The sequence below is a fragment of the Papilio polytes genome, unplaced genomic scaffold, assembly GCF_000836215.1.
Source record: "Papilio polytes unplaced genomic scaffold, Ppol_1.0 DF824292.1, whole genome shotgun sequence".
Lineage (NCBI taxonomy): Eukaryota > Metazoa > Arthropoda > Insecta > Lepidoptera > Papilionidae > Papilio > Papilio polytes.
The window spans coordinates 662,221-689,338 of NW_013524912.1; the positions used below are offsets into that span (position 1 = coordinate 662,221).

The following is a 27,118-nucleotide window of genomic DNA, read 5'->3' on the forward strand; positions in this document are numbered from 1 at the left end:
TATATAAAATCTAGATACATAAAAATAAAAAATGTCTTAGAAATAGAATCTTCTATCCACCGGGTCAGATAACTTGTTGGTCTCTATAATTTGTGAAATATTTCACTTATAATGACGTACGTGACTTTAATACATTCGTCACAATTTGTCAAAGGGATGAAGGGAAATAGAAATTGTATTTCCTGTGTTCACCGTTTATACAAATACAACTAAATTATAGTATTTAAAAAGGATGGCTTTTGATTTGGTGGAGAGGTTTCCCAAAGTAACAAAATATTACGCGCTCCTTGATCCCGGACAGTATCAATCTATTTTCGATGCAAAGCAAAAAGAAAGCGCAGCACCATTTCTTACAAAATCACCTCGTGTTAGTCAACAAGGTAACAAAATCTGGACACACGCTGCATACAAGCCTAAGAGCGACCATCATATACCAAATTGTACATCAATTCGTTCAAAAGTACCGCGGTTTAAATATGATACAATCAGTAAAGCGGAGTTAGATGCAATTTTATGTAATTGTGGTCAAAATACCTGTGAATGTTTGCCAAAAAAGGAAGAACCCGAATCGAAAACTGAAGAACCTATCCGTCCCCGTATATTTATAGGCGGTTGTCCAAGGGCACAGAGTGACAGTGGTATATCCGTACCGTGTAGAAGAGATCGTGGATTTCAACTTTTTCCTAATGGTAGACAGAAACGTATACTCGAAGATTTTAAGCCTGGTCCCCCGTTGTATGATACTAGAGTGCACGAGTTTACAACTTTTTTCCGTGGATGCAAATGGAGCCACTGGACTGCGCGAAGATCTACCAAAATTGTAGACGATGGACCCGGCCCCGCTGCATATACCATAGAACATGGGCCAACCGAAACAGAGATGTGTGCGGAAAAAATCCGTGCAGAAAGAAGAAGAAAATCAAAACAATACAGGTACATTGAGATGGTCCAACAAAAAAATTTAAGAGAAAATCAACCTGGCCCGGCTACTTATAGTCCAAACCCTCCTAAACATACAGAAATGAAGTTCTTAGGAACGAAAGCTGAGAGATTTCAAACTTCAAAATACGAAGTTATTCCTGGACCTAACGCTTATACAATTAAACGTATGTTTGATCTGCCAGAACCGCCAGAGAAGAATTGTCATGCAACCTTACCTCCCTTGGCTCCTTTTGGATTCAACGCGCCAAGGTTTCAGCGTACCACGCAAAAGGCGCCCGGACCGGCTGACTATGAAACTACTCGCAAGATTTGTAATATACTAGTTTGCACAAAAGCACCTTTTGGGTCATTTACAAAACGATTTCCTAAAACAGAAGAACTGGATGAAAGAGCCGAGGTAGAAGATGAAGTAAAAGACGAAGAACAACAAGAAAAATGTATTAACTTAAGTTGGATGTTCAAATCTAAAGCGAAAAGACTATCCCGTCTGGAGAAGAACTTATGTGCACCAAGTCCTGCAGATGTACCTATGACAATGTATGACAAAAAAAGGTCTTTGCCGTTGCAAAAATCAGCACCGTTCTATACATCGACCGAACGTTTTCAACCTTGGTACAACTGGGTACCAATACAGAATTTGTTTAAAACCCCCGGACCTGCTCAGTATAGACTGGATAAACCGTCATGTACACCCGCTGTAGTACGAGGACCTTTATATCGGTCCAAACGTTTCGAATATTCAATTTCCAAAACACCTGCAAGTAACAACTATAGTATAGGAGGCGGAGTGGAGACAGTGTTACATACAAGCAGTGTGAGAGTTAAAGATAATATTAAGAAAAGACGCAGATTCCGTTGGAAAGCTTTGAAACAAAAGAGTAAATTAAGTGATAAAGAAAAAGAAGCACTTTTATTAAACAATTGTATAGCTTTGCTGAATGTTGACCCTTTTAGTGATAAAGTGTCCAGTTCGGGTAAATCTTATTCTACAACACCCGAAAAAAGAAATAATAAACTATTACACTGCTTTTTGTACCGACATGCAGTACCTAATTATTTTTAGATTTTTATCTGATGAGATTTGGCACAACCACAGCACGATTGGCAGCCAGGGCAGCAGCAGTGACGCACGATTTTTAATATCATATAGTTACATCGTATTTTATTAACAATATCCACTGGAAGCGGTTTGGCGCAAAACAGCCTTTTATCATCCTTTTTACACAATATTTAGGAAACCTCAAGTTGAAGTTCCAAGTACAAAATTAAGTTTGAGTAAAACTTCAATGAAAATAGATTACCTTTTATTTTTTAATGGCCAGCAGTTAATTTCCCTTCTTGGTTGGCGAATACATTTAATTTCCAATATTACAGTAAAAAGAAATCCATCGTAGTCCACATTAAAGTGTTTTATATTGTATCTTTTCACATTTTATACAAATTTACAATAACATGACATTAAAACTATAACCCGGCTTTCATTTCTTAGTGACATTGTAATACAACTATAACGTTGTAGATTGTAATATTAGTAATCACGCTAAGTTATAATAACATCTTTGGACATTATCTTTTAAATAAACGTAGTATATGTTTCCTTGTGTAATTTTAAACAGGATATTGTTCCATTTAACAATGGTAGGCTATACTGGTACAATGTTTTGATGAAAGTAAGTTACTTATTAGGCACGCGACCAGCCGCAGCTGTTAAATGTATCGTAACATTACGAAAGGCGCCAGACAGATAATGAAGAGAAAGCTACTGATGGCCCTTACCATATTCACGCTGTCCGCAGCCAAGAAACGACAATCAGAAGGCCACCAACATGGAGCCTCATCAGGGCACGAGGAACATATAGACAAGATAATCACATTCGACCAACAACCAACATCAGATACTCTACGAAGAGAATTGACTGTTAAGAATTTTGCAAGCAACATGTTAACCGAAGAAGAATACTTTAAAAAGATCGACATCCTACAAGATAGAGTGGGGAATCTTAACTCATTAGTGCATAATCAAACGAATACGATAATCGAGTATCTAATGGAAATATTGAAGTTGGTTCAACTGGCGCCCGTACATGTAATGGAGAACGCCATACAATCATTAAAGAACGATTTGGACAAAGTCAAATATCTGCTCACCCGACATCATCATTCTAGTAATCATTCACTACGACGAGGTATTTTATATACATTTTTCTTTAAACGTGTCTTACACTATTAATAATTATTATTTAGTCTCAATAATAGATTATGTAAGTGTATTTACTATTTATTTTTCTTATCTACTCGTTGTCTGACTGGAGAAGAAAAATAAAAGCGTGAGAATAATATAACAAGATAAAATAAAACAATAATAAAAGAAAATGCAACATTTCTAAATAAAAAATTATGGTCTAGTATGCTGAAAACATTCGATGGCACTGTCAAAACATTAACGAAACAAAAGCGCGCGAACACCTTTGACTAAACTAACGCAAAACTGTTTAATCCCGCTTCGATTCTTATGAGATTAAATGGTGGTGCTCACACTAGTTACTCGATTATAAGTTGTGCAACTAAATAGTTGAACAGGCTGCATAAACAATCAACAATCGCACAACTGTTATGCGAAAGTTTAGTTGTGCATCGCTCTACAGACTTTAATGAATCTTAGTTATTGTTTAAATATCAGACTAATAATTTTAGGAGTGGTAAAGTCCGCTTTAATATCTTCGCATGAAAGGGCCGACTCGCCCGGTGTAATACTACAACCATACAGAAAACAGGGGCTAAGTGGGAGCAATTCCGCGTACAGTCTGATGAGTCTGATTCTTTTTTCTTAAGAGGAAATGATGACAATAAAAAGTGGATTGTTGGTGGAGGAGACGTAAAGGAAGCGGAAATATTCTCTTTATGTGCGTCTCATCCTCCGTCGATTAAGGGTAGGCTTCGCTCTGCAATGCGGATGTATATGGGCAGCGGCAGCGTCTCCATTTCGGTGAATTTAGGTGGCCACTAACTCGATTGCCACCTCATAAAACTGTTTTGGTAGTGAAAATGCATGCAATAATGCTTATTCAAATCCAAAAGTTGCCAATAAGCGGAGCGATACCAAAATAATTCTAGATTGCAATTGATTTGTTTTGTGTCAGTGAAATAGCGCCTAGATTCAATGTTAAATTAGTATTGGGGCAAATAACATATCATTTACGCTTCGTTCCCGTGTCTTCCACGTTACATTTTCCTTCTGTTCCAGCAGTTGATATAAGCCCCCAGGTGTACTATGTGTTTATAGGAAAGTGAAAGATGTTTTCTTAACTTTAATCCTTCGACTGTGTGAACTAGTACGAACAATAACCATCGACCTTTCTGTGGTGTCGTGATTACGTTTTTTTCCCATCGTATGTTTAGTTGATTGGCTCTAAGTCAGAGGATCCCAACCTTTTTTCCTCGTAGCAACCTTTAAAGTTTTAACGGTGAATCCCATTTCTGTTATTGTCTGGAGGGGGTGGGCATTGAAAAACCTAAATTGTTAACATTAAATTTTATTTGGACATTTTATTTTTTTAATTTATTGCATATAGGTAGTGTAAGGATACGTCACGACACCCTACGGCGAGCCCTCAGTATGTTCGAGTGCTGATAAAATGTTCGTGGACCACCATTTACAAATCGTCAATTACCAATTTTGTTTTTACTTAGACAACTTTGGGAATAATTGGTCCAGGTGTAAACTGATTTGTGAACCGCCAAATAGCTCCGCACATATTGCATGACTCGACATACGTGAGGAGTCTATCATTTACATTGTACGCGTCTTTATTGTAAACAATAAGACGTATTTTGAAAATACATCCAAACAAATTGTATATTCGCTCGTGAACATTCTAATAACAATTAACAACGCGAGGTAGCATTATTACGAATCATCTTCTGGGACAAAACGTGCTTGTTTTTATTTGATGAACGTTCTGTTTGTAAACTTTTTGTGAGCGTGGAAAATGTTTGAGCGGGCCAGTCGCTCTACGGCCAAGTGAACGTTCGCACATCGATATGTTATACATTCTGCTGCTTGCATTCTTGACCATCTCCCCTATATCCTCGGAAGTATCGCCGGAACCAGCTAGAGTTAAGAAACAAAAACATAGAAGTGAACATTCAGATAAGAACGCATGGAAAAAAGAATATGAAGACGAATTGAGTAGAGCTATGCTTGCATCGAGGAAACGCGATAACTACACAAGAGTTGTGCAGTCCGCTATGATGTCAGAAAACGAGGCTGTCATAGAAAAAATCATGGAGTCAATCACTACAAGTGAAAAATATCTAAAGAAAATTGACAGTATAGACTTCAGATTAAACAGGCTGGATATAGAAGTTCACGAGAAAACCAATAACATATTGAAATATCTAGCGGCTCTGTCGAAATCATTACAAAGTCAATTGTTCCCGGAGAAGTTGGATACAGCAATAGACTTATTAAAGACAGATATAAGTTACGTAAGAGCAAAACTAGAGAAAACATCGCAAGATAGGGGAGGTATTACTCTACCCCATAGTAAGCCTTCTTAACAAACTTATGTATATCTTGTTTCTTATAATTTACTTTTTGATACCTAATCGTTTTCTTTTTAACACTTTTTGGTAACAATTTAACTTGCATATTTAGTATCTATAAGCCAGATAAGCACTCCACTGATATATTGGTACTAAGCAATAGGTGACTAGGCCGTAGTCAATAAGGTTCTTATTTTTATTGAAAATCTCAAAAAATATCAGTAAATAGTTATTAGGGGTCGTGTAGAGATCAAAAAATATTAAACAAAAACGTTAATACCCCTAATTATCTAATACACTATATCTCCGCCTTTACAATATCTACTTTTCACTTCAAATCTCAATAAAACGAAACTAACTTTATAAAAATTCTTATTTTGTCATAAAGTGAGGCCAATCCTCACGAGCACGATAAGTAGGCTTAGGGCATACAGAGAGCAGGTCTCTCACATCAGAAATAATGCGATCCGTGAATCCGTAGGGTGGTCTAAAAATTACTACTCTTTCAGCGATCTTCATTTTTTTTTACTACACATAAGGTAGCAAACGAGCTAGCGGCCACCTAAATCCACCAAAATGGCGAAGCGACCGCTGCCCATAGAATTCCACAATTTCAGATGCGTTATCCCTTATCCGACGGAGAAGGAGACGCACATAAAGTGGATATTTCCCTTTCCTATGCATCGCCTCCACCGTCAAATCCACTTGGGAAGGGTCCTATCCTCTCCTCATAAGAAAAGGGTAGTAAAGAGGCAGGGACTTAAATTAGGCCTAAATTCATCTTCGTAATATCAGTGGTTAAACTGGCTTTACGTATTCAGTTTAATTGAACATTCGGACTAGACTACTTACTATAAGACACAAAACATTTTTTGTTATTTGATGACCGTTATTGTTGCAGTGGATACTGGTGCATATAGATTGGAATCCGCTCTAGACTCACGACTTAAGTTCGTTGAAGACCATATCAAGGGTATCATGGCCAGTGTTGAGTCCATTTCAGGAGTTATAGCGGAAGTTAAACATCGACAGAATAATAAACTTTATCACAAGTAAGTATGATATGCATGTTATGAATCACACGTTATAAGGAGAACTTTATAAGTGTGGAGGTATACTGGTAGTGGGAGACCTAAAAAGAGATGAATGGATTCAGTGTAGGTGATATCCAAGAAGGGAGTGGTGCCTGAGTTGACGGATGAGACTCTACGGGAGTACGATAAGATAGAGGAGATGATGATGGAAAATATAACATCTTAGTAGGTCCTGTCAAAGTATAATGCCGTTACTTTGTCATACTTTCATTCTTGAGCAGACTGACAAATACAGTATTTAAGTGACGAGCGTGAAACAATGTGATTTCGATAATTAACGGTTTTTATTTATTCTAGCTGCAAAATTTAATTCGAATTTCTTAGTCGACAGGAATCAAACGGCGGATTGGACAGCTTATCAATAATAAGTGAGTTTAGAAAAGCGCTACATGAACAGAAGCCGAAGAGATGTGAATGCAAGTTAGTATCAAATCTTTAAAGTCGGTTTTCATCGATGTAACTCAATTCTTATTCGAATTTCGTTTATTTCTTTTCAGAATCGGTCGAATGGACCGTAATGAACGATACCCTACGGATTGTCATGAAATACAAATTCAAGGTTTTAACATATCAGGCATCTACAAGATCAAACCAGACGATATTGATCCGTTCTACGTTTTGTGCGATCTTAGCACCGCTGGTGGGGGATGGACTGTAAGGACAATAATTATCATTTTGTTATTTAAGTAGCCTAGCTCTCTGCGTTTCTAACTTGTATGACATCATATTTCCACCCATTAAATTTTAATGTTCATTTCATCAAACTTCCATGATGGAAACGCTTTTAAAGGACAGTGGCATTAACTATTTGACGGCTGTTATAATAACCGTAACGTTAATCATTTTAAGGTATTTCAAAATCGTTACGACGGCTCACAAGATTTTTATAAGTCTTGGTCTGAGTATAAGTACGGCTTCGGCAACTTGGCGGGTGAATTCTGGTTAGGGTTGGAGCAGCTTCACCATCTCACCAGCCAGAAGCTGTATGAGCTGAGGATCGAGCTGGAGACGCAGCACGGGAGGGACGGCTTCGCGGGATACTCGGTCTTCACTATCGCACCAGAACATGAAGGTTACAGGATCAGTACACTCGGCTCCTTCCATGGATCTGCAGGTTTATTCCTTAAATATTTAATCTTCTAAAGTTATATAAATGCGTATACTGTTCTTTTACTCGACCATGCATTAAATTAGTTAGTTATATCGTTTAGTTTTTTTTATTATTTGTTTAGTATTCAGTAACGCATAAGTTAAAGCTAAAGAAAACATTAGTAGTAAAATAGATGAACTCTACAATTTAAAATAGACGAAGTCATAATGAAATGAAGAGAGAGAGAAAACATTTAGAGTAAAGAATAGATCAATTTACAATACAAATCCGTTATGTCAACCACTTAAAGTAGTAAGAGGCCAGGAAGATGATTTTTTAGTGAAGATTGTTTTGTTTAAGGTGACTCATTATCATACCACGCTGGGCAGAAGTTTTCGACATATGACGCAGATAACGACGAATGGAAGGAGGGGTCATGTGCCACCGAACATGGCGGTGCCTGGTGGTACAAAGAATGTGACAAAAGGTAATACATATATCGTCCTAAGAAACACAGAAGTTTTCTCCTTCAATATGTTTCTATTGCAGAATATCTAAACTGTTGTTGATCGCTACCTGTAAGTCATAATGTGCTTTCTGGCCTACTTTGAAGTAACAAGACTTCTGAATCATCTATTTGGTCAAACTGTGATATACATGCATTGGAACACAGATGCAGTAAAACCACATCTAATATTATGAATGCCAAAATTTAGATGGATGAATGGATGGATGTATGTTTGTTAGAGTTTGTAGCCTAAATTGCTGAACGGATCTCAATGAAATTTTGCATAGATGTAGAGGATAGTCTAGAAGAAAACACAGGCTACTTACTTTTGTTCTTTTTTCTTTATTTAATTCCACACGGACGGAGTCGTGGAAGAAAGCTAGTAATCTATGAAATTACTATGAATAATTTAGGAATGTTAACATAATCGATGCGTAACAGGCCGATATCGGCCTGACGCAATAAAACTATGTCCCTCTCGGTATTGCGAAACTATTATCTCAGGTGTATACATTACATTACATAAAATTTATACGTTAAATTTCCTCAAAGTTCTAGCAATTTAATCTATCCTGGGGCTGGTGGGTCTAGAAAGACCTGCCACGCAATGTCGGAAATTTCATTGGGGGCGCATTTCGGCCCGCCGCCGCACCAGCTGAAGAATTATCATTTTACTTGCCGCAGTGAACGTGTTAATTACAAGTTGATATTTCTTGTGTTACAGCAATCTTAACGGCAGATATACATTGTCAGCGGAAGAACCACAAGGTCAGAATATGTATTGGATCTCGTTCAAAGCGCCTGCGGTGCCGCTCACCAAGTCGCGGATGATGATCCGTCCCCTGCCAGCCAGTCGACCACTAGACTACAACCAGTATCCCAGGGTAATCGCCGTCCTTAATACAAACTAAAATACGTTTTACACCCGTTCAGTGCCCTTAGAAACACTACTAGCTACCAGGCCCAGTGTATCTCGGGTAAAGTTTTTTTTAAAAAACGAAAACTGCGTAGGTGACTTTTTCATTAGCCCAGTTACTAAAGCATATAACTATTCTTCTGGAGACAAATAAAAAAAAACAAGATTTGTATTTTTTAAACGTACAAAAGGTTACATAACCTATAGGGAAAATCTGAGGAAAATATTCCCATTGTCTGTCTCAGTATTTTTCCATTTATGAAAAAAGAAACTTGAATAACTTGTGTGACCTTTTTATGATAAAATTGTTTGCAAGATGGAGTATATTATTTAATATTTACTGATATACCATTCCCCATCCTATCGTATCTAATTGTAAGACCAGAAAAAAAACTTTTTTAGTAAGCATCAGGCTGGTTATATTTGCAGGATTATTTAAACGAGCATTATTTTTAATTAAACATTTTGTGATCTTTTTTACAATATGACTGTTTCGTTAAGATAAAGTTTCCGCTTGGTCTGTAGGAAAGCAAATATGGTCAGCACCATCGGTTGCGGAGAATGTCCGGGACGCATTGCTTTAATGGGCAAGTATCCCACTATATTTAGTCTTTCTGAAAATTTGATCCAGTACTTCTTAGTATCTGTAGTAAATAGTATAATTAAAAATAATGCACGCTTAAATATCTCATTTATAAAAGTATTCTGTGATTGGAATATAATCAACCTGTAATACAATCCATTGCTAAAGAGCTTCTTAAAGCCTTACACTTCGCTTGTATAGGCTGAGACATCCTAGCATTCTCATGTTTAGGTACATACCTTTGTTAATAGGTTGCAATATAACCCAAGAATGAGGTAGCTTATGTTGTTTTCAGAAAACTTTAGAGAGCACAAAAGTAAAACCGGCAGAAGAACAGCCAAAGGGGCTTCGGGCGAAGCCAACGTTCGAGGCGGCACATCTAAGGAAACCTTACCGGTACGAAGGGCACACGCGAGACGAAGTATTTTTCCCAAATTATTCGTAGAAATATCAGTAGACGAATGTGAACAATGCAATAGGTGTGGCACAAGTTCAACTAGTAATTGTTACAGAGTTTATTCAACGTGATAACGCAAATCTGTTGCGAATTCATTTATTGTACAAATTAATCAAGAGACATTCGAGTGAAATCATGAGAATTGATTTCTTAACTGTTTTTATAACGCGAGTAAAATATTTTTTAAAAGATTGTTAACAATGTTATTTACATTATTATTTTTTTATATATATTTTGTGTATGTACAGTCGCGGAAATCAGCGGTGTTTCTCTTTCAGATAATGCCTTATTCTTTGCAACGAAACAAACTCCGCCTCTTATATAACTAATTAGGTAGCAGTCAGTTGCTCAAACGACGGAATAATAAAAATCAATACGTCGTGTACTGACTGACCTTTTCTGTACAAATTTAAAAACAGCGTCTCATTGGCAATTATTGTATTAATACGTACATGGGTTCAATCGACCGTAGCTTTAAGGTTGAAACACTACCAGATTACCCGACTGTACTTATGTGTATTATTGTGTTATGAACTTTTTTGTTTGCATTTAAATAATATAGAATTGTGTGAAAGTATAGTTTCAAAAGATTTGAAAAAAACATATTGTCATCTCTATTCTTCTCTCTGAAAATTGTGAGATGGTAAAATAATAACTGTTGTATTTCCAAACTATGACGTATTGACTATACACATTTCATAACAAAAAATATTTAGAAACTTCATATGTTTTCTCAAGTTATGGCAACAGTAATTCGAACACGGGTTGACTTGCCCGTGGGGAAATCATTTCGGCGTAATTCCCACGTGTATGGCAACGTCATTAATTTTCTTCGTTATGCAATCTTGACGTGTTTAAATAACGGTTGGTCTCCACTCTTGAGTCGTAGCACTTCTCTTCTTACCTGAGTTTCTTTATCCTATTCTAACGTTCCCAATAACTTAGTAAACTGTATTCGTTGAGATACACGAGATACATTTGTTAGCCCAACTTTTTATTTGAGCCTTGTTTGTTGTGCCTCGTCCGCTTCCTTTCCGAAGTTTCTTAGTGTTCTCTATTATATGAAATTCCTAGCGACATAATTAGGTTATATATACACTTAAGCCCGATACATACAATCAGTTCAAAGTAGTTGAAATTTTCAGTTAAAATAGCTCGTGTAGGCAACATTTTTACCGTCATCACTGTAGTAATAAAGTTTTGCCAACACATGTTTTAACTGAATTTTTCTACTGTCCAGTTAGAATTATACGTATGTACCTGGCTTACTTAACTTAGTAAAACGTAAAAGGAGTTTCTAGGTGTTTTGTATTATATAAAATTCCTGGCGACATATCAAATAAGTATATTAGCTTTAAGCTTCATACTTTTTAAGTATACTGTAAATTACGAATAAATCATAAGTTTTATGGCCAGTGTTTTTGTTATTGTTTGCAATATTTTTATTTAGTTTCTAATTAGGTAGGAACGAAATAAAAGAAGTCAAATCAGTCTCATCCACTTTATTTAAAAAAACATTGATACATGTAGTGTTTTAATTTTTGAGCAACATTTATTCGGACTACTAGAATTTGAATCAATCTTAGAAATCGGTTAACACGTTCAGTGCGTGACGCGATGTTAGCTATCATTAATACATTAATAGTGGCATTGAACGTGTTAATTTGAAGTCCCACTAGTGCAGCGCACGCGGAGATTTCGTTTTGAAACAGTTTATCTATAAAAGCATTGCGACAGTGAGACTACGTTTACAAATAGGCTGCGGCAGGGACTGAATTACAGTGGACACTCAGAATAATATAATCGAAAAGTACTAATCAACATTTTTGCCATCTTCAGTTTAACTAAAGATTAATTTCTAAACTAACATTTAATACTACACATTAAATATGATAGTAAGTATACGACATATATCGGTGTACTAGATATTGTATTACAACGGCTCATAGGCCCACATAAGAACATCAAGTACCTCAAAAAATACAATAAAAAAATCCTCTACTTTGAAAAAGATTCGATATTATAAACAGATATAGCCTTAAACATACTATTTTATTAAAAAGTACTTCCAAAATATGTAATTATCAAATAAGTTTTTAACTCCCAAACTACTGACCTGTTTTTGGTATTTGCATTAGATAAAACCAGTACAGACATCAAGATACTACGTACATGTAATTACTTCAATCGCTTAATTACGCGACTTACTTTAAGATAATATAAGTAGTATACGCTATGTTAATAAAAATTAATGTTTAAAAATCACTTGCTACGAAAACGAAGAACTAAGTAGCACCATATATAAATTGATTATTTGCTGCACTCAGAGTTATACGGATACTTAGATACATATTAATACGAAATTTGCGCTAAGCGATTCCCTTAAACAACTCTGGATACAGCAGTAAATCTTAAAATAAAAAAAATATGCAAGAGAAAATAAACAAAGCGCTTACTTTGGCGAAACTATTATAAAATTAGTAGACAGCGATTGCACATTGGGTTATTTATAACCGATAGCAGCTCTATTCAACAATCATAAATATTAAACAAAGTACGTAATTACCGCTGGAAACATAAAAAAAAATACACAAAACAACTACATCATCCCAACAGGTAATAAGCTTAATAAGAACATTACATAAGTTTAACATTACTAATACTTGAGACAGACAAATGTCTGTTTCACAAATTTACACAGAAATCATAATAGGTATGATATACATATGTACATAATTTATACATATGTGTATATAAACATATGTGTACTCTACATATACACACACAAGACAGGCTAGTGCCACTTATATAATAGTAAAAAAAATTTTTTGGAAACTTAGAATTAAACCAGAAATTCAGAACTACAGAGAGGTTACTAAAATTCTATTATTGATATTATTATATATTTAAATAAACTAAAACCTATGGCTGAAGATTCAAAGTATTGTTAAATATTAAATTGACAATGCATTACTTAAATATTATACTTACTTTATAATACTAATTTAATTTTAAACAGTTATATGGTAAAGGATAGTAAGGGCCTGTCCCACCATTGACTGATAGATAAGATAGCTTAAAAGTGACGTCACTGTCAGATAAGGGAACAAAATCAGATTCCATCGCATATTTTTTACGTTGGATTATCAGACAGTTTACAATTTGGTCGGACAGGCCCTCAATGTTGTGTCTTAGTCGATATAGGCTCCAAGGCTACACACAGCTAAACTAATGGATGCATGATTGCAAGTCTATGTTTGAATGGTGGGATCTCTGGCCTTTCAGCTCTGTTATCTACAAACTAACGTATAGAAATGATACAAGTTTCCTACTAATAATCCAGCATTATGGGTTGAAGTGGAGAGGTTACATTATTTACACTAATACTATACATATTAATGTATACTTAAGTCTACTTTGGGGAAAAATAATCAACTTAAATTATATAACGCACCAATGGATGGTGCAACTTAACACAAAATAGGCGGACCACTCGACATATGTCCTAAATGACGTTAACAAGGTATTACCAACATACACAATAATGGCTATAACAGACCTTTTTATAGGAACACGCGGTTACTTAAAAAAATCAATCCAACCAATCAAAAAATTAAAAAAAAGAAATCGATTTTACTTATGTCAATGGTTAAAATTAGTAAAATATTAAAAAGTTATGGACAATTAATTAATTAAAGTTGTTGTCCTTCGAATAATGGCGTGCCCCTAAAAAAAGTGAACAATATGCTACAAAAGAAATATAAATCTTTTAATATCATCATCACCCCACCCCACCGAGGGGCTCGGAGCCTACCCTAAGTAAGGGTTGGTTGACTTCACAAATATCTTTGAATTTCTTCACCGATATGTGCCTTTTAATATCAATGTGATAAAATCTAAACAATTGCCCGAATACGTTAAAGAGATAAATGAAATTTAAACAAAAAGTCGTTAAAATTTTTTTTACAAAAAATTGTTTTTTCGTAAATTATTAAATTTTTTTTCGTTATAACCATCAATCAAATGTTGTTGTAATACCTTAAAGATAAAAAACTTAAAATATACACAAAACATAAACATTTTTTTAAAAAATTAAAATTAACAAAGTAACAAAAAGGGGAACCATATCAGAAGCCATTAATATTTCTGAATCCAATCGGAAACAAGAATGGCTTAAATATTTACAATAAATTTATTAAAAGAATTGCATCAAACATAAGTTAAAAATTAATCAAATAATACAAAATATAAGTACGATGGTTAAATTATATAGGACATAAATGTAATCAACTAAATGATAATAAAAATAATGGAACAGAATGTCCATGAAATGTGTCGAGTAAATAATATTTTTTTGGTAGACACTAAACATAGACTATACTTAAATATACGCAATAACTATTAATAACTATTCATAAACGGTTATTTTTAAATTACCAGAAAAAAAGCAATTAAATGTGCTATTATTTTGTAAATCAAAGTCATTCACAAATAGAAATTAAAAAAAAAACATAGACAAAAGTTTTACAAACACAAGAAGATTCCTTTTAATTAATGAAAATGGCCGTAGCGAGGTGAAATTATGGATTTTATATAGAATGCATGGAAATTGTTATTATCGTGAAACGGGGTGAAGCCATGTTAAATTGGGACCCGTGGGTCATGCCTAATCCTATTTACCCCGTTTTACGATAGAAGTATTACACAAAAATATGTACATTGCAATCGACCAATAATAAGTGTTAATTTAGAACAAAGAAAGATATACTTTTTTCTGATAATTACAAAACAAGCGAGTTTTTTAAAAGCCACTTAACTAAATCAGTTCGTAATGGCGCACTTCACCAAACACTGATAATCACTATTGTCCACTGTTAAGAAAATTTAATCTTCCTCTAATCAAAGTCAGCAAGATTAATTTTGAAAATTAATTCTGAAAAAAAGATACATTAAATTAGTACCAAATATAACCAGATTATAATAATTTCATTATTTTAATGCTAAGTAATAAATTTCATAACTTCACTTATAAAGCTTTTAAGTCGAATATTTAGGTAAACTAAGCATAGTTTTTAAAACTTGAATATAGAGGAGAGATTCCTGAATTTATTTAATTAATCTATGATTTGTCAATATACTGACCTCATTCGGACTCAGTAGAGTTTTGTTCGTTCTCCGGGCGCAGAGCATCGATGCAGGCGACAATCTTGAGTGCGGGCCCCAGCTTGATGGAGAGCGCCATAACGAGGTGCTCAGCCTTGATAAGAAGCAAAGCCTCGCCATCAACTTCCTGAGCCAAGAACTCGTTAGCATAGCCCGCACATCCTGGTATTTTCCTTATGAATTCGTATACTTCGGCAACCTGCGTAAAAAACAACATTTTATTTTACTGCAACAGTTTACAAAATAGAATCATCAGATTGCAATTTCTTTAGCGTAATAAATACTAAGCCCATCTACGTCTTGTAAAAGTTTGGATGGATGGATGTTAGTTTGTAGTCTGATCTACTAGAGTGATCTCCATGAAATTTGGCATAAATGTTGAGGATATCTCAAAGAACACGTAGGCTACTTTTTAATTTCAGGCAGACGGAGTCTGGGCGAAAGCTAATCAGTTAATGAAGTTACAATAACTTACCGTCCACTTGTTAGCGTTAACGACCCTGGCAGGCGGAGCCATCTCTACAGGTTCCTCAGCGGGAGGATCAGCAGCCGCCTTTGAGGGTCCAGCAATTGGTTCTTCCATCTCAACAACGGCAGGGGCCGCAGCGTCGCTAGTGCTAGTTGCTGGAGCCTCAGTTTTCTTCTTTTTGCCTAAAACAAAAATTTAAATTAATAAACGTCAGTATAAAGTCCATCAAAGAAATATAATTTTCAGAGACACAGTTTCAAATCACGTATTTTGTTGGAGATCATTTTGTATCTTTATTCTTTTTTTTCTAAACAATTAAACTTAGAGGACTAATTTTGTTTTGTTATTTTGCATTCATAACAATTATTAAATGTAAAACTTAAAATGTTTACTTTAAGTGTCATTAAAGGTTTTCTTAACTCGACAAAGCTGTAGATAGCTACATAGTTACACAAAAATGGAATAAACAAAACAAATTTAATATGACTCTAAAATGTAAAATACACAAAAAAAAAAATTTCAATATATGATGGTAACACTAAAGTAAATGGTAGGGTGATAAATTAAAAAAAAAACAATGAAAAAAATTAAATCATTTTGCATGTAAATGCGTGTGTGTGTGTATGTGTCGTAAATAAATTATGTCATGTAAGTACTACCTTATCATGCACCAAAGAGTTTAAACATGGGGCCAAATTTTTACAAATGGTACGATTTTTTTCTACACAAAACGTATCCCTACCGTATTACTACAAGCACAAAAAACTTTGTTACACTAAAATGTAACAGTCCAAACTTTTCTTGTCTTCAACAAACGACAAAAACACAAGCTCAAACTTATATTAACATTCAAAAAAGGATAAAAAAATACCGAAGTAGGTAATATACTTACTTTGTTCCGGCTCAGTAGTCGACGATCTCTTATTATTACGAGTTTTATCTTGTTCTCTGTCACATGTAGTTGTCCAATCACGGAAAGGCCGGTTAACCTACAAATTCAAGATATTAGTTGAGATACCGAACTATACTTCGTGTGAAATCTTATGAACAATCCTTCATTTACTTTTGTATGAACTATCAAGCGCCATATTGAATCACTGGCGACGCTCAAAACAAAATAAATTATGTAAAACAATTGACGCAAGAGTTTGGTCGTCTTATTTTTACGAGGCCAATATTCGTTTTTTGTTAATATCATCACCAAGCCGTTGAAAGAACTTGGTATTCAAACTAAAGACGTGTATTACGCGTCAAAACCATCAATGAACCAACTCTAATGATTCTAACATTATTTGAAAGTTTCAAAATGAAACAGTAACTTACTGCAAACGGTTCCCCCGCTTCCTGAATTACGTAGCCTTCGATCACATGAGTCAGAATATTTGGCTTTACCATAGCCTTTGGCAATCCCTTATCTAAAAAAACAAATTCAATTTATCACAGCAGGTCACTCAAAACATGCTACCTATTATATTTCCACAACTAAAAATGAATTAACATTGATTTTGTTTAAAACGAACTGTCGCCCTAAAACTTAGTTAGCGCGGATTTTTTTTTAATGGCCCTCTATAACAATCCCGCGTACATCAGCTATCCTCCAGTCACAGTTCGGTCAAAATCGGTATACCCATTCCAGAGCCAGATCAGTCGCCATTTCCATGCCAGCTACCCTACAGTAAAGTTCCGTCAGAATCGGCGCAGCCGATTCGGAGATTACCCGGAATGAACGCAGCTTGCGGACAGACAGACAGACAAAAAAGTTTTTTTAACGCAATTTTCGTTATTAGCAACGCTTATATCAGCTTCACGAAATCTGGATTTTTTATTACATACAGACATTCCAATTTTATTATGTGTATAGAGTATAGACTAGTTAGTGCCCACGACTCTGTCGGCGCCGAAAAATAAATGTAGCCTATGTGTTCTCCCAGAATCTTTGAGAAGTTCTGGAGAACAACAAACGTTCATCATTCACATGTAAACTCTCGCATTCATGTTATTAGTATAATATTAGTATGATAAGATATTATATTAAATGTTTACTTAAAAAAAGCGGAAGTCCTTGCGACATTTTACCAGTGTGAAGACAAGAAAAGTAGGATAGGAGTTATTAGTTTCGAACATAAGTAAATGTACACTCTAATACATTTTATATGTTTTCACAACTTTAAACTAAGTTAATCACAGGTTTTACCGTTAAAACACATTTTAGCTTATTAATATACTTCAACAAGACATATAAACACAACGTTTCAAAACATTTAAACGGAAAAATCCTATGAGTGACGCAGATCGAATGATCCCCTTTTAAATTTTATCCCGATGTCGGCGAAATTACAATATTACATTTAAAGCGCTGCAACCGCTGACTTTGTTTAATACCATTAGACGGGTAAAAAACAACATTTTAGTGCAGCATAAACATCACATTTTGCTATATTACAAAAGGCGCAAAACCACATGAATAATATATTCGCTGCATGAAAAACAAGACGGAAAATTTTTAAATTTCAAATCTGGGTTTCAGGGCTACATCGTAAATAATTTATAAGCGAATGGCGTGATATCGCTTATATAAGTTCTTTTAAAAACTTTATAGAATGACTGTATTCCTTCTACTCGCCGTCAACACCGAATTTATTTGCATGTTCTATTACATTCTAGAATGATTCCAATAAAGCATTAAATTTATCATAAAGATGTCGCTATTTACCGAATAATGTTAGGAAACACCTAAGAAAGCCGAAATTAGTGAGGATAGATAGGTATTTTAGATATTATATTAAAGTCTTATAAATATTATATTGTATTGTGTAAAAAGGTGTTATGTTAAATAAAAATAAAATAATAATTAATGGTGAATGGAAATAAAAGTTAAAAAATGATCATTTTAAAAGGATACAGACTCTTCAGCTATAGAACGTGAAATTAAAAAAAAAGACAACGTATATGACCATAACATTTGAAGTTAGGTCTCATCATAGCAAGTATAGTGCGACAAGCTTATCATGCCCGGTATGACGCTTTTCAAATATCTTGGCGGCCTAAAGCAATTAGTGCGTTGCGCAGTTCTCTTCTCTCGCCTCCCGCTACGTACCTATATACCTAAATTTGTGTTTTGCTCTTCCATTGGTGCATGCATCAGAGCCGCCAAGATATCTGAATACTATAATAAGGGGGCGCCAATACCACCGGGGTTAGTACGATTAGAAAACACGTAAAACCTACATAATTACAAACAAGGCTTGACAAAACAGAAAAGTTGAAAAGGATTTCGTAACAGTTACTTTAAAAGTGGAGCGTTAATGAATTATTATTTACTTTTATGCCCACCGGGTGAGATATGTTTGTCGTTCTATACTCTATACGTTCATTTATATTAGCACTTACCATGACCAGAGGGTGATGCAATATGACGGTTACATTGGGGCGACTTGAACAGAGCACTTGAATTCATCGTAGATTGCACTGGCGAAGAGCTTGAATAGGCAGGGGAAGCCGAGCTTACCTTTAAAAAAAAACATTTAATTAGGACTTTCTCTTCAAATAATACAAACAAATCTTAATTATTTTCATTCTATAGCGATACTTCATTATTAAAAACTTGGAGAATTTTTTTTATCTATCTTATTCTACTTCCGTAAGGTCACTTCCTTCTGGATCCTGTCACCTTTTACGCTATCCATCCACCTCTTTCTAAATCCAGAAATGTGACTGTTATAATATAAACTAAGTAATTTTGTAAACATTAAAAATGATCTTTACCGAAGTTGTTCCCGGAAGGGAGAGTACTTGAGAAGTGCTTGGGATGCTGGCATTAGACAAAGATGAAGAAGAACTTGAAGAGACTGAAGCAGATGTAGCTTCTGAAGCAGCTGAAGAAGCTGCGGGATTAAGAATAATATTACATATTTAAAAAAAATACACATAAACGTACAAATCTAATAAATTTATCGATAAACACCTGTTGCGAAGTAGTTTTCTAGTATATTAGATGGGGGCGTTGCATCAATGGTCGGCATCGAAGCAGCAACTTCAGCAGCGTTTACATATTCAGAGTTTACCGAAATGGTTGGCGGCGGCACCGCCACCGCTGAGTCGTCGACCGCAGACTAGAGGTAAATTATAAATTATCAACAATTTAAATATCTGCATTTTAGAATATTGCGCATGCATTGTTTTGTATTGAAACAATTTCTATCTACTCACTAGTAGTAGGTCACATACTAATAATTTAGTATCCAATAGTGTATTACTATTACTAACATATTTTTTTCTTAAATATTCTTTACAGATAAAATAATTTAACCAATATCTTTATGAGGCATGCCAGCCATTTAAGTTGCAACATTTATAGAAAAAAAAATATATTATACAGGTTTTCTTATCATATTACAAAACTTAAAGTTACAATTCAAAATCTGAACTGTATAGTGAAATCAGATAAGACAATTAAAAGAAAAAATAAAGAAAACCTGCAAACATCCAATTACATTTATCTTTACTCTTAAAGCTTAACATCAATAACATGGCATAATCAGTATACAAACATTCTCGTCAACAAAAAGGACATTAAAAATAAATACAATATGTACCAATTAGTTATATAAATGTTATCGGAAATGTGTGAGTCAGGAATTGTATAACTGGGGCGCTACCTCTTTTTTAACTACTCCTTCCCCCTTGATCATTGTCTATCCCCTCCTCTTGATCAATAACTTGTCCCCCCTTGGTCACCGGCTACCCCCTTGATCATCAGCGAAACACCCCCATCATCAAATATAAGTGAAAATATAAAAATACCAAAGAAGAGCAACTGGGAATGCAAATAATTTAAAATATGAAACTTAATTTTTAGAAAAAAAAATGTTGATAGTGAGATAGTAAATTTAAATCTCTAAAAATCTATGCAATCACATAGTTTTATTAATTTACAGTTTGAATAGTGTTATGCTAAAGAAAAGAAGAAAAACGCCAATATTGTATTTATAAAAAATAACAAAAAAAAACAAAGCAAACATTTAAAGATTTGACAAAGCAAAAAATTTTTTTCCACATGTAGTTTCAGCCTGTTTAATTTGGATAATAACTTTTTAGGCATCTAACAACAACATAAAAATATGTCATCAACTCTTACATTTGAGGCCGAGCTGATTGGCACGAAGTTGAGGCAAGCATTCACTTTCCACTGCATATGGAGAGAATTTTAGTGTAAAAAAAAAATCAGATTTACGCGATGATTTCTAAATGATGTGATGTAAACAAGGCTATATTTATCAAATACCAGCTGTTGCTCGCGACTTCGTCCATGTGAAATTTAAAAATATAGCCTACGTTACTCAGCGATAACGTAGCTTTCTGATGGTGAAAGAATTTTTGACATCTGCCAAGTAGTTTTTGAGTTATTTCAATACATGCAAAAATACAAATAATAATATAGATGATTGGTGAAAAAATTATGTGATTTTGTTAGTGATATTATCTTTTTATTATGAAATTTTTATTTTCAGTTTTACAAAATTGTAAACCATGGCATAGTGTACTGAGCTTTAGTTTTAAGTGAAGGGACTTGATAACTTTTCTGTCCAAGTTTTCTCTAACTTTATAAAATCTTCGTGGAGTGTCGACTAAATTTGGCGGAACCTCGAATTTTCGAGGGGGGAATACTAAATCCGAGCTCTCGCAGTTTTGTAGTAGACATCTCCAGTTACCCGCGTCAATAGTACTGTCTCTATTCTTATACTAAACGAGCCAAACACCCAGTGAAAGTGAAGTGAAATTAAGTATTATTAATTTGCATAGCTCAAATTATTTTGCAACTAAATGTTCCCGTGCGGCTTCATTCGCATGTAATTTTAAAAACTTCATTTCAATGTTTACTTATATGAAATTTCAATATTTAATTGCAATTGTCAAAATTCAAATGCACAAATGACAATGAAGACTTTTGATTTTAGGTAACAATTACCTCTACCAACCTTAGTTTTATAGCAGGAAAATAAATAGCCTAAAGCGCATCGTAAATAGGGCTTTTTATTAAAAGACGATTATTAAAAAACTGTAATCGCTGACATCCTACATAGCAACGACGTGTGTGTTTACCCTTTATTATCCGTAGCAGCGTAAAAAATTGTGTTTATTTTTAAATATCTTGGAATATATGGTGGTTCAGCGCACAAACGTAATTAAATATGAGCCGCCATTAATTAATACTATCGAGCTTAACTTATCTAATTATATCTCATATCTGTACAAAACGCTTGTAAAAAAATTGAATCACTATACTCATATGTACAGCCTGAACACTGTGAAACAATAATGTAATCAACAATAGGCAATATGCATGTATTTTTTCTTTTTTTAAACAATTCTACTTGTTATAAAATAACCAGAAAAAAATGACTTGAAAACATTCAACCATTGAGCTAATAATAATAAAATAAAATTATCAAAGGAAAATTCGTGCGACTAAAACGTGACGTCAACCGTCATATTTCAGACATTTCATTCATTTCATTCATCACATTCGCTCAGATGTCATTTCGATGTCAAAATCAACAAAGTATCACATTGGTTCTCAAAGTTATCAAAAGTAAAAAACCGATTCATTTTCATTATTCCAGGTACAAATAAGTGATAATTAATGAATGATTGTTTTCATTATTTTTTTTACTTTAAAGTTACTTTTGATATTGTGTTTACAGTAAAATAATTCTAGAGTGAATTTCTATATAAACTAACGTAAATGAACTGTGTATTGATAACACAGCGACGCCATATTAGATAAGTCACTTGCCTCGACCAATAGCGTTTCGTTTTAGAACTTAGCGAGGGAATTTAAAAAACGCACTTTTTAATCATTAAATTTCGCAACTAAATATCATTATATTTAAAAAAATTCTTTACAGGTATTATTTAAAAGTAATAAAGAATACATTAAAAAGTTTGGTCTAATTTGGCGTCATATGCATATTGCCTATTGTCATCAATTTAGTCTAGAAACTATTAAGTAGGGTATTCCCAAATTTCTTAACGCTTTACATCGCTTTCAGGAGTTAAAATAGTAAGTTTTTAATGCAATTAGCTGATTAAAAATTAAAAAAAATTGTACATACGTAGTAGTATTTGTGTGTAATTGTCACAACTTTGTAGAAAATTTCACCAATCGCCATCTTTCACTATAACCTGGATTAACACTTAAGTCTTACACTTTTAAGTTCAAACGAGAGTTTAACACAAACAACATTAGTTTTTAAACACCAAAATAGGACACGTTTAGCGCAGACCGCGAAGCGAACTAGAAATGAGAGAGGAGGAGCGCAGAAGACCGAAGACTGGGTGACTTCGACGATGCAAATTTCTTATTTAGGGTTACCATTGAAAAAAAATTATCATTTAAACAACAAGTTATTACGTGCCATAATCGTTTTATTACATGAAAATAATGGAAAATGTATAGATATACAAGTTTCTTTTGGCAGCCGACAATGTTATGAAATAAACAAATGACTTTTATTGTCAGGATAATAGTGACATTCTTATCAGTTCACTTCGCGTCTTTATTTTACGCATTTTGTGTGGTTTTTTAATGTTATTCCAGGAAAAAAGTGATGAAAGTGTTTAAGAGTAGTATTAGAGTGGTATTTTCGAAAGTGGGAGTTATTTTTTCGCGGAAAGAAGTAGGTAGGTCCAGTAATTACATTTGTAAATATCAATCATCTTGTGTCTGTTATAACATAAATGTGATACCATTTGTTAACTCAAGAAATTCCCTATTCCCAAGGAGACGCATGTATAATATGTTTAGTTTTGTAATTTCAAAAAATTGTTAATTACCAATTGATTTATAAATATTTTTCTGATAGTGGTTTTAATACCTATTCTTTTCAAATTGCAGACACCGAATCCCTAGTTGTAATGTGTTTTGTACAACTGGAAGTATTTCCTTCATGACATAAAATAAACAAGGATTTTGGTTTTTACCATACTCTTTTACTTAATAAGGAAATTACTGTGTGTACTCAGAAATATAAGAAGAAACTGGCTGTCTGATGATTTTATACCGCATCTTTTCGTTCGAACCACGGGGAGTACCACATAGTTTGAACTGCACGTTCTACGTACTATTATAAACAACAATCATTAAGATTTCAATTATTCTCTAGATAAGCACTGATTTTCTAGTTAGATTGTATGGTACAACTACTTCCTTTACAATTTGAGTTTTCGTTTTCTAAAGGGAAGAATTTACCTTAAATGTGGCAACATTACCTTTTTGGTAACCCTAAATGCTCAGAGGCGCCTTACTGTCAATGTCAAAAAGGTACCACAAAATCCTTGCAAGACTATAATAATAATTATTATAAATAACTACCTTTTACCCACGACTACCGCCTAAACATATCCTATGTCAATTTATAATATATTTGTATTTTTGGAGTTAATAGAATCCGAAATTGTCATTTGTACTTTTGATGTTATTTTGACATGGCAATGAATTCAACGCTCAGATACTTAAATATAAACAATAGAATAGCGTATTGCGATTTCTTACTTCTATCAATCATTAATAATGAGATAGGTCTAACCTGAATGGGCGGTTGAGATTTATCTTCTTCATTCTTAACGTGGATGAGAAGCGAAGTCTGTGGCTGCACGGGCGCCACGGACCCTTGCACCGGCGTGGTAGACAGGCCCATGCCGCTTTGAGTTTGTACATTCAGTTGAGGCGACGACAGGCTACTTGCAGACACCTTTCATAACAATCCACATTTAAACTAATGTCCCAATTACGTCTCTAAGATCCCAATTTTGGTTAAATAATCAAGTGAAACTTTGTTAATTTTAAGGAAACATTCGGTATAAAAAGCAATTATTATATATAAGTAGCTTGCATATTTTCGTAATTTGAACGTTGAAATTTGTGACAGGGTGTAAATAAAACAATAAGTTAAAAAGAAAGTAAGAAAATGAGGCGATATTAAATGGACCTTAAGTTAAACTCTTTTAATTATTTAGGCTTGCCTAATAAATAGAGGCTTATTAGATTTCATAAGAAATGAATCCTAACTACTTAAGTTGTTATCCTTTTCTATTTTTGTGTTAAGAAATGTTTAAATAACAACATTACATTTGTTGCTATATAATGCAATGTTATATATTGAGGGGCCTAAACAAGAGGTGTGGTAAAAATCGGAGATGCTACAAAGATTGCTAAATCTCAATAAATAATCAGAATAGATTTATTTGTATTGTAATATTCTAGCACATTTTTAATAAAACACTCCACTTTGTTATTTTTATTCTGTGCCATCATATTTTTAAAATATTATTTTACTAATGGTCACACTGATGATATAAACGTACTTAATCTATGATCACATTTTGTTTTTATTGTCTATGATAAAATGGAAGTGTAGTTATTGCAAAAACAACACAACAAATAAAATTAAACAACCAAATACCTCTTTAATGGAAATTTATACTACATGTTTAATTAAAACCCGGTGTTAATGTTTTAAATCCTGATTTTTTATATAAGTGTGTTTTAAATACGAACTTCCGTCGCCTACATTAGACGTTTTAAAAAAATATTAAAACACCTTAAATAAGTAATGAACTATCTTCATTTAAAATAAATTCAGTACATATATTAATAAAGGTAAGGTTGTAATTACCATCAGTTTATTAATTGTGAATTTAAAAAGTTTTAGTTGTGTACAAGTTTTAGTTGGGGACTCACCGTTTGCATGGGAGTTGTGTGGGTACTACCCTGAGGCTGTATTGGCATCCCCACTGAAGTTTGGACTAAGTTTCCTCCTACCAGCGTCTACGGTAGTTTAAGAAAAAAAAAACTTACTACAAAATATAAATGGGTAAAAAAAAAAATTATAATCGTTATACAGCAAATAAAACATTGATTCAATATTGAATTACATCTCATTTTATTGTCAATTATAGTTAAATAATCATAATTTAAAAAGCATAAAAGCAATTCTTTATTGGTATAGAAAATCGAACTTGTCATGAGCCATTGCGCAGAACACAATTTTATATCTGACAGACTGTAAAGGCTTACAGGGAAGGGAACTATTAGCTGTCAAAAAGATTAATATCTTCAAGAATTGGAGTCATAGAAGAATTGTAGCAGTTTTAATGTATTTTTAATGTTAATTATTAAACTGCGATCACAATGTTGATTGTTTTAAGATGATTTTTTTGTGACATAAAGAGGCATTTACAGTTTCACCGGGCTTGAGGTGGCCGAGCGCAGATGGCGCTTTTCCTAAACCTCTTTATGAAAAGATAAACGTTTAAGATGAGGGTTTAAAGAAATATTCGGTATTACCTGTGGCTGCTGTAATGTTTGGACTTGAGCTATTGGTGTATTCTGGTTGCTTTGATTTGTATTAAGCTGGCTCACAATGGTTCCCGATTGATTCATACCACCAAGCTATACAACGAAAGCATATAATGATTGACGGCAACAACAAAAAAACATTCATACAATATTGCGCAAAAAAAAAACACTCACATATGCATATGCTCATATAATTTTAACCAAAATTTTAGAGTTAATTAAAATGTAAGTTTATTTGACTTACCGTAGTTAAGTAAGATTCATACAAAAATGTGTTATATCAGGTTTTTCAACACACTTTTTGTATGAATATTACATCAGTGGAAGCTGACTATTAAGGCAAACGGAACTGACCTGATGTATTTGTGGTACCATGGATATCTGGGGTAACCCAGTCATCGGTAATGTCTGGGCAACAGAACCTACCGGCAGCGATCCTTGTGGCATGTTCAGAGTCATCGCTGCAATGAAGAACGAAGTGTCAGGTTGTGTTTTTTTATGTTATAAAGTGGCAAACGAGTAAACGGCCGCCAGAATCCGATGATAATGATCATTCATAAGGACGAATTACAAATGCGTTGCCTAGCCTTAATTGACGGAGGAGAAAACATGAAGAGGATATATCCCCTTCGTGAGCGTTTCCTTCGCCGTCAAATACACTTTTCCTCCCTTTAAAAAAAAGGGTGGAAAGGAGTAGGGACTAAAATCAGGCCTCCAGCCCTACACTTGTCAGACGAAACACGGGATTGCTCCCACTTCACGCCTGTCTTCTCTGTGGTCGTGGTATTGCTGGGGGCAGTTAAAGCGGGCTCTACCACTGATAAATTGTTAAATCTCCAGAAGTTACCTTATTGGTATTGTCAGATATTTTGTACTAAAGGTGATAGATATTTTACCTTGCTGATAATGTTGGACCATCTGTTGAGTTTGTTGCTGTTGCTGCAACAGTTGCTGCTGCTGCTGTTGTTGTTGTTGTTGTTGTTGTTGTTGT

General features: G+C 34.1%; 3 protein-coding genes across 12 annotated transcripts in view; 2 read left to right on the forward strand and 1 right to left on the reverse strand.

Annotated features, from left to right (window-relative positions):
• The first annotated feature begins 120 nt into the window (after positions 1-120).
• LOC106102638 lies at positions 121-2,409 on the forward strand. The gene has a single exon (XM_013282182.1). The coding sequence runs from the start codon at positions 233-235 to the stop codon at positions 2,003-2,005; it is 1,773 nt and encodes a 590-aa protein (XP_013137636.1). The 5' UTR covers positions 121-232; the 3' UTR covers positions 2,006-2,409.
• A 2,530-nt stretch (positions 2,410-4,939) lies between these two features.
• On the forward strand, positions 4,940-10,703 carry LOC106102649 (techylectin-5A-like). Of its 3 annotated transcripts, none has more exons than XM_013282193.1 (8): positions 4,940-5,488; positions 6,389-6,539; positions 6,906-7,001; positions 7,079-7,235; positions 7,431-7,695; positions 8,032-8,158; positions 8,904-9,063; positions 9,974-10,703. In XM_013282193.1, exons 1-8 carry the CDS (start codon positions 4,984-4,986, stop codon positions 10,121-10,123), a joined length of 1,611 nt encoding a protein of 536 aa, XP_013137647.1. In that variant the 5' UTR covers positions 4,940-4,983; the 3' UTR covers positions 10,124-10,703. The 3 variants fall into 3 exon arrangements, with proteins under 3 accessions (XP_013137647.1, XP_013137656.1, XP_013137663.1); XM_013282202.1 differs by having other exon boundaries at positions 4,940-5,470; XM_013282209.1 differs by having other exon boundaries at positions 9,984-10,058.
• Positions 10,704-13,961: 3,258 nt separating this feature from the next.
• The window catches only part of LOC106102765 (polyhomeotic-proximal chromatin protein-like), a 68,374-nt gene continuing 55,217 nt past the window's right edge, over positions 13,962-27,118 (reverse strand). For 6 of the 8 annotated variants that reach the window (XM_013282358.1, XM_013282377.1, XM_013282370.1 and 3 more), the window contains 14 exons: positions 27,024-27,087; positions 26,482-26,588; positions 26,116-26,220; positions 25,510-25,596; positions 24,356-24,520; positions 20,905-20,955; positions 19,732-19,879; positions 19,533-19,651; positions 19,158-19,275; positions 17,091-17,182; positions 16,660-16,756; positions 15,774-15,949; positions 15,278-15,497; positions 13,962-15,068 (listed from right to left, as the gene is read on the reverse strand). In XM_013282358.1, the coding sequence (XP_013137812.1) occupies positions 15,279-15,497; positions 15,774-15,949; positions 16,660-16,756; positions 17,091-17,182; positions 19,158-19,275; positions 19,533-19,651; positions 19,732-19,879; positions 20,905-20,955; positions 24,356-24,520; positions 25,510-25,596; positions 26,116-26,220; positions 26,482-26,588; positions 27,024-27,087 (1,548 nt within the window). In that variant the 3' untranslated portion in view covers positions 13,962-15,068; position 15,278. The remainder of the gene's footprint in view (positions 15,069-15,277; positions 15,498-15,773; positions 15,950-16,659; positions 16,757-17,090; positions 17,183-19,157; positions 19,276-19,532; positions 19,652-19,731; positions 19,880-20,904; positions 20,956-24,355; positions 24,521-25,509; positions 25,597-26,115; positions 26,221-26,481; positions 26,589-27,023; positions 27,088-27,118) is intronic. The other 2 variants (XM_013282363.1, XM_013282359.1) reach the window with 2 other exon arrangements.